At 63.0% G+C, this 7,855-nt stretch overlaps 1 protein-coding gene across 1 annotated transcript in view; it reads left to right on the top strand.

Moving 5' to 3' along the window:
* The window catches only part of LOC124979566 (kinesin-like protein KIF1A), a gene marked incomplete at its 3' end in the record, with an annotated part of 64,743 nt that extends 57,435 nt beyond the window's left edge, over positions 1 to 7,308 (top strand). Inside the window, 2 exon segments of the mRNA XM_047543923.1 lie at positions 2,962 to 3,080; positions 7,170 to 7,308. Of these exon segments, the coding sequence (XP_047399879.1) occupies positions 2,962 to 3,080; positions 7,170 to 7,308 (258 nt within the window).
* Between the last annotated feature and the right edge of the window lie 547 nt (positions 7,309 to 7,855).

Consider the following 7,855-nt stretch of genomic DNA (forward strand, 5'->3'; position numbering starts at 1 on the left):
AAGCAGAGGCAACCACCGACGGGTCCCCACGCTGGCACAGATGACACAAGGGAGGCTGAGAAAGGGGCTGTGGTTAGCCAGAGTGGACACCCAGAGGCCCGGCCCACAAGGCCAGATGGAGGCCCAGCTCTGGGAGGGGGAGGCTGAGCAGCCTCAGGGCCTGGTGCTCCTGCAGGAGCTTGGGCATCGCTGAGGTGGTGGGTGAGGGCTTCGGTCTGTGACTGGTGCCTTGGGACTCTTCTGGGAAGGGGTGACAGTGGGAGTGGGGCCAGCCAGGGGCACTTCAGGGAGACAAGGTGGATTTGGGTCGTGGTCAGTGAGAGAATGGTGCTCAGGTTTCTGACTGCCACAGTGCCAAGCTGCTACTGGTTAGTGTGTACGTCCTTCAGGGACAGAGCAAGGTACACCACGAGGCAGAGCTGACCTGGGTGAGCTGAGTGGGCGCAGGTGACCAAACCTGCTCCTTGCTCCTCCCTGCTACTCCTCTGCCCAGTGCCCACCTGGCCAGCAGACTGTGACTGTCTCTCCCCTGTCTCCTCCACTACCCCACCTCCCTGCCTGAGACCCCCGCCTTTCCCACCTTGCCTGCCTCCTCTCACCTCCTTCCCATGCTTCCCTACTCCCATGTCCAAACCCTGCTGTCCCCACCTGAGCGGGTGCCACCAGGACCTCCACACTCCTCTTCTGGATGCCCAGTCAGCTCTACCCCAAAAGGAGGGCAGGTTTCTGGGCTAAATGAGCTGAGCTGAGCTGATGGTTCTCACCCCAGTGTGGCTCCCCTGGGTGGCTCTTCCTGACAAGGTGACTTCCTGGACAGAAGCCCCAGGAGGTGCTCGCATTCCTAGGAGGGTGCTCCCGAGGAGGATGATCCTGTTCCTAGAAGGGTGCTCCCGAGGAGGATGATCCTGTTCCTAGAAGGGTGCTCCCGAGGAGGATGATCCTGTTCCTAGGAGGTGCCCTCCAGGAGGATGATCCTGTTCCTAGGAGGGTGCTCCCGAGGAGGATGATCCTGTTCCTAGAGGGTGCCCCTCCAGGAGGATGATCCTGTTCCTAAGAGGGTGCCCCTCCAGGAGGATGATCCTGTTCGTAGGAGGGTGCTCCCGAGGAGGATGCTCCTGTTCCTAGGAGGGTGCCCCTCCAGGAGGATGATCCTGTTCCTAGGAGGGTGCTCCTCCAGGAGGATGATCCTGTTCCTAGGAGGGTGCTCCCGAGGAGGATGATCCCGTTCCTAGGAGGGTGCCCCTCCAGGAGGATGATCCTGTTCCTAGGAGGGTGCTCCTGAGGAGGATGATCCTGTTCCTAGGAGGGTGCCCCTCCAGGAGGATGATCCTGTTCCTAAGAGGGTGCCCCTCAGGAGGATGATCCTGTTCCTAAGAGGGTGCCCCTCCAGGAGGATGATCCTGTTCGTAGGAGGGTGCTCCCGAGGAGGATGCTCCTGTTCCTAGAAGGGTGCTCCCGAGGAGGATGATCCTGTTCCTAGGAGGGTGCCCCTCCAGGAGGATGATCCTGTTCCTAGGAGGGTGCTCCTCCAGGAGGATGATCCTGTTCCTAGGAGGGTTCTCCTCCAGGAGGATGATCCTGTTCCTAGGAGGGTGCTCCTGAGGAGGATGATCCTGTTCCTAGGAGGGTGCTCCCGAGGAGGATGATCCTGTTCCTAGGAGGGTGCCCCTCCAGGAGGATGATCCTGTTCCTAGGAGGGTGCTCCTGAGGAGGATGATCCTGTTCCTAGGAGGGTGCTCCTGAGGAGGATGATCCTGTTCCTAGGAGGATGCCCCTCCAGGAGGATGATCCTGTTCCTAGGAGGGTGCTCCCGAGGAGGATGATCCTGTTCCTAGGAGGGTGCTCCCGAGGAGGATGATCCTGTTCCTAGGAGGGTGCTCCCGAGGAGGATGATCCTGTTCCTAGGAGGGTGCTCCCGAGGAGGATGATCCTGTTCCTAGGAGGGTGCCCCTCCAGGAGGATGATCCTGTTCCTAGGAGGGTGCTCCCGAGGAGGATGATCCTGTTCCTAGGAGGGTGCTCCCGAGGAGGATGATCCTGTTCCTAGGAGGGTGCTCCTCCAGTGAGGATGATCCTGTTCCTAGGAGGGTGCTCCCGAGGAGGATGATCCTGTTCCTAGGAGGGTGCCCCTCCAGGAGGATGATCCTGTTCCTAGGAGGGTGCTCCCGAGGAGGATGATCCTGTTCCTAGGAGGGCCCCCTGAACAGTGGGGGAGTTCTCCACATCAGCCTGCCCATCTGCTGGGTGTCCCAGGTCATCCAGGGTCCTCTCTAGCCTGGCTGCCCGTGTTACCCCACATCTTGGCCAGCTCGGGGCATGCAGAAGCCACCCTAGTGACCACGCCCTCTACCTAGGCCAGTTAGAACCAGCCGGGGCAGCTGAACTGGGAAAGGAAGCTCTGGAGCTCTGGGTCCACGGGACGGGTCAGCCTGGGTAGTGCTGTGGGTCTCGGGGTGCCCTCGGGGCTCTGGCCAGCCACCCCTGGCACTGGGCTGGCTGACGTCTGATAGGGCCCACCCACCGCAGTGCCAGGCTGTTGGTGGGAGGGGGCTCCGGGGTGGAGCCACTAGGCGGAGGCGGTGGGCAGCAGGGCTCCCAGGAGAGGGACATCAGCAGCTGCAGGTCAGGGTGCAGCGCGGCCTGGCCCAGCCGGGTCCTCCAGTCCTTGAAGCAGGCTGAAACCCCCTCCTCACCTGTTCTCTTCTCGGATGGCCATGCCTGGGCTCTGCTGGGCTGGCCGCTGCCCCCGCGCCCTCTCCCTCGTGCTCTGTGCCTCCACCTCCTGTCTCAGCACTGCAGACTCCAGGCCCCCGCCCCGCTCCCCAGCGCCTTGCTCTCTCGCCCTGGCTGCCCCGTGGCTTTGCTCTGCTCGCAGCTTCTTGTCATGTTGTCGCCGGCCGTGCTCTCACTGCTGCCACTCAGCGTGCAGGCGTGGCCCGTGATCGCGGCCTCTGCTCCCTAGGGCCTTCGTGTACCTGAGCAACCTGCTGTACCCTGTGCCCCTGGTGCACCGCGTGGCCATCGTCAGCGAGAAGGGCGAGGTGAAGGGCTTCCTCCGTGTGGCCGTCCAGGCCATCTCAGGTGCGTGCAAGCTTGGGGTCCCTGAGGCTGTGCAGACAGAGGCCGAGGGCAGAGAAGGGCCCTGTGGGCATCATGTGGGTCAGTGTGGACCCGCCTCACCCAGACTGCTCATGGGCGGGCCTGATGAAGTCCCCTGTGTCCAGCTCTAGGCTCTGGCCTCCTGGACCCTCCTCAGCTGGCCCAGGCCATTCAGGCTAGACCCAGGGCTGCCTGAGCCCGCTCTGACTCGGGCCCCCCTCAGGCAGCCCAGAGGGACCCAGAGACCCCTTAGCTCCTCCCTGCAGCCCCCCCAGGCTCCACAGCAGGGAGGGCCTGCAGACGGAGCTCCTGCTCACCTCTGCCCTCACCAGCCTCCTGGACTCCTCCGACCCCTCCCTCAGGTCCTCGGTCTCAGACACAGGCCTGTTCCCCTGGAGACTCCAGACCCTCCCTCCTGTGGGTCTGAAAATACAAGACCCTCACCCCTAAGAGGCACGACCCTCTCACTGGCCAGACACAGAAGCCTCTAGGCCCTCATCTGCTCACTTGTAAGTGGGCTCAGGTTTTAATGCCTCCCACCTGGTAAGGATATTGACAGGCCAGGCGAGGACTTGGGTAAAGTGTGGCTGACCAGGAATCTTCAGGTCACAGGTGCTGGACTGTGATGGCCTTCTCAGCCCCTCCATCTTCTGGTCCTGCACTATGGACTTCCTCCCACAGGGAACCCCTCTCTTCCCTCAAAAAAAGCCTGGGCTGCAGGGAACACTGGGGAGAGAGTGAGGCAAACAAGAAGCAGATGAGGGAGGACCTTGGGCTGCAAACTGGTTCCTGGCTGGGCACAACTGGGATGGAGGCTGCAAGTGTGGTAGTGTGGTGAGGTGGCCATCACCCTCCCAGTGCTCATCTCCCAGTGCTCACCTCCCCAGGTGCCCACCTCCCCAGGTGCCCATCTCCCCAGGTACCCACCTCCCCAGGTGCCCATCTCCCCAGGTGCCCACCTCCCCAGGTGCCCACCTCCCCAGGTGCCCATCTCCCCAGGTACCCACCTCCCCAGGTGCCCATCTCCCCAGGTGCTCACCTCCCCAGGTGCTCACCTCCCTAGGTGCCCACCTCCCCAGGTGCCCACCTCCCCAGGTGCTCACCTCCCCCAGATGCTCTTCTTCCCAGGTGCCCACCTCCCCAGATGCTCACCTCCCCCAGATGCTCACCTCCCCAGGTGCTCACCTCCCCCAGATGCTCACCTCCCCCAGATGCTCACCTCCCCAGGTGCTCACCTCCCCCAGGTGCTCACCTCCCCCAGATGCTCACCTCCCCCAGGTGCTCACCTCCCCCAGATGCTCACCTCCCCCAGATGCTCACCTCCCCAGGTGCTCACCTCCCCCAGATGCTCACCTCCCCAGGTGCTCACCTCCCCCAGGTGCTCACCTCCCCCAGATGCTCACCTCCCCCAGATGCTCACCTCCCCCACACCTCCTCCAGGCGCTCTTCTTCCCAGGTGCTCACCTCCCCAGTTGCTCACCTCCCCCAGGTGCTCACCTCCCCCAGGTGCTCACCTCCCCCAGATGCTCACCTCCCCAGGTGCTCACCTCCCCCAGATGCTCACCTCCCCCAGATGCTCACCTCCCCCAGATGCTCACCCCCACAGGTGCTCACCTCCCCAGATGCTCACCTCCCCAGGTGCTCACCTCCCCCAGGTGCTCACCTCCCCCAGATGCTCACCTCCCCAGGTGCTCACCTCCCCCAGATGCTCACCTCCCCAGGTGCTCACCTCCCCCAGGTGCTCACCTCCCCCAGATGCTCACCTCCCCAGGTGCTCACCTCCCCACAGGTGCTCACCTCCCCAGGTGCTCTTCGTCCCAGGTGCTCACCTCCCCCAGGTGCTCACCTCCCCAGGTGCTCTTCGTCCCAGGTGCTCACCTCCTCCAGGTGCTCACCTCCTCCAGGTGCTCACCTCCCCCAGGTGCTCTCTTTCCAGGTGCCCACCTCCCCAGGTGCTCACCTCCCCCAGATGCTCACCTCCCCCAGATGCTCACCTCCCCCAGATGCTCACCTCCCCAGGTGCTCACCTCCCCCAGATGCTCACTCCCCAGGTGCTCACTCCCCCAGATGCTCACCTCCCCAGATGCTCACCTCCCCCAGGTGCTCACCTCCCCCAGATGCTCACCTCCCCCAGATGCTCACCTCCCCAGGTGCTCACCTCCCCCAGATGCTCACCTCCCCAGGTGCTCACCTCCCCCAGGTGCTCACCTCCCCCAGATGCTCACCTCCCCCAGATGCTCACCTCCCCCAGATGCCCCCCTCCCCAGGTGCTCACCTCCCCCAGGTGCTCACCTCCCCCAGATGCTCACCTCCCCAGGTGCTCACCTCCCCCAGATGCTCACCTCCCCAGGTGCTCTTCGTCCCAGGTGCTCACCTCCCCCAGATGCTCACCTCCCCAGGTGCTCTTCGTCCCAGGTGCTCACCTCCAGGTGCTCACCTCCCCCAGATGCTCTTCTTCCCAGGTGCCCACCTCCCCAGGTGCTCACGTCCCCGGTGCCCACCTCCCCAGGGGCCCACCTCTTCAGATGCTCATATCCTTTACCCACTCTGAGATGGAATCCCTTCTGCCCTGACGTTGTGGCCACCTTGGACGTCGTTCGCACGGTCACCTAGCCCTGTAGGCAGTCTCACAAGCTGGTGGTACCCAGTGCTCCTGCAGCACCTCTTGGCAGCCCAGGCACCCCCATGCTGCCACGTAAACGTGATGCCTCTGTGACTCCCGTGGGCTGAGACCTCAGGACCCACTGAGGAGTGAGGCTGGAGCAGGGAGGCAGTGAAGTGAGCTGAGGAGGGCCAGAAAACAGGTCTCACGCCTGCCCAGGCCCCTCTAGGAACGTGGGCGTTCTGGAGCCCCTTGCTCAGGGATGCTGGGGACGTTCAGTGCTAGCCCTCCCCTTCAGAAGCGGCTCCCATCCACCCCAGGCCTCCGTCCATGTCTGCCCTGCTAGCTCCTGTCCTCATGGGCAAAGCTGAGCCAGGTTGGCTACTTCTTGCCACTTTCATCTGCTGAGATGGGGTCATGCCAGAGGCCATGGGCTGGCCCACCCCTCGTGGGGGTCCGCTGCTGCCCTGCTCTGCCCTTGGTGGGGGAGGCCTCGTGGGAGCTGGTGAAGGACTGAGCTGGAGCCCGAGCTCAGAAGGTCACTCCTGGGTGGCCACCACACCCTGTGGGCGAGGCCTGCCTGCGCTTCCTGGATGAGGGGAGGTCTTTAGGAAGGCGTACGGGGTCTGGAGACCAGGCCAGTCCCCGGGTTACAGTCAGGAAACGAGGCTGACACAGGCTCCTGCCTGACCCGTGCAGACAGCCTACCACTGGATCAGTCCTTAAGTGATGTCTAACGTTTACCCTTGTGTGACTGTGGGGAAGGGAGTTGGGAGAGGCAGGCACCTGCCTCGGCTCTCACAGCAGCCACCACGCTGTGCACCTGCAGCATGGCAAAGGTTGGCTCATCTGCTGAGCCCCATTAGGGCAGTCTCTGACCAGCACTGGGCCATGGCAGAACAGAGCTATGAGGCCTTGGGCAGGGGGTGGAGAGGAGGGCAGTCGGTCCCCTGGTCCTGAACGTGGCTAAGGGAGGTCAGCAGCCCTGCAGCAGTCAGCTGCCTGGGGTCTGGGAGGCCAACAGAAGCTAGGTCAGGGGTCTTTGAGCCGTAGGGAAGGGTTTGGGTCTTGTCCCAAGCACAAAGAGAAACCACCGGGAGCTTTGAAGGCCATGGTCAGCTGAGTGGCCATGCCTGGGGCCACTGAGCATCCAGATGGCTGCCACAGTGGCTTTTCATGGGTCTTGGCATGGGCTCTGCCAGAGCATCTGGGTGGGGTCAGCGTCAGGTTTTGACAACGTAGTTGTGGTGACAAGGACATGGCCATGTGCAGGCTCCTGGGCAGCTACTGGTCAGTGTGCCTAGACGCCACCCTGGTTGTTACTGGACTGTGGCTGTCGATGTTGGCTGTCCCTAGAGCAGGTGATCTGGCCATCTGTCCTGGTTCCATGTCTGGCTCCAGGCCCTCGATCTGGCTCTGCCCACCATGGGGACCTGCTGGACCCAGCACCTCCTTGGTTCCTCTTGCAGCTGACGAAGAGGCCCCTGATTATGGCTCTGGTGTCCGCCAGTCAGGAACCGCTAAGATCTCCTTTGACGACCAGCATTTCGAGAAGGTACAGTGTGCTTTGGCCCTACGCAGCGGGGGCACCATCCCACCCGACCCCAGGTGCCCGCTGCCAGCCCCCTGGGCTCTGGGTCTCCTTGGCTCTCTCCTTGCGTCCTCAAGCACAGGCCTGTCCAGTCTTGCTTTCTACAACGTGCAATGCCCCTGCCCTGGCTCCCATCCATCCTCCTGGCCTTTCCTGTGTCTTACAGCAGAGGATGGAGCTGGGGGTGGGATGTGCTCTGGGAGGACCTGTGCAGGGCCCCTTCTCTTGAGCTGGCTCTTCTCTGGGTTCCTGTAGCACGTGGTTTTTCCACCCCACCTTACCCGCCTCCCTGCCTCCCCAACTCTGCACCTTTGGGAACGAGGGAGGCCCTGCTGGGGTCACCCACCTCTAGCCTCGTGGAGAGGGACCAGACTCAGGGCTCCCTCTTCTGCTCTCAGGAGATAAGAGAAGAGGGGACGGTCCCTTGATGACCGGCTCGGGGCTCATCTTTCCTTAGACTGTCTCTGCCCTGTGCCTGCCTGGCTGCCCTCTCACTGGGGCCTCACACCTCAGCACACTGAGCAGGGTGTGAGTGTCCCTCTCTTGGAGGGGTCGTCCGTGCTA

This window comes from Sciurus carolinensis, chromosome 3 (genome assembly GCF_902686445.1).
Source record: "Sciurus carolinensis chromosome 3, mSciCar1.2, whole genome shotgun sequence".
Classification (NCBI taxonomy): domain Eukaryota; kingdom Metazoa; phylum Chordata; class Mammalia; order Rodentia; family Sciuridae; genus Sciurus; species Sciurus carolinensis.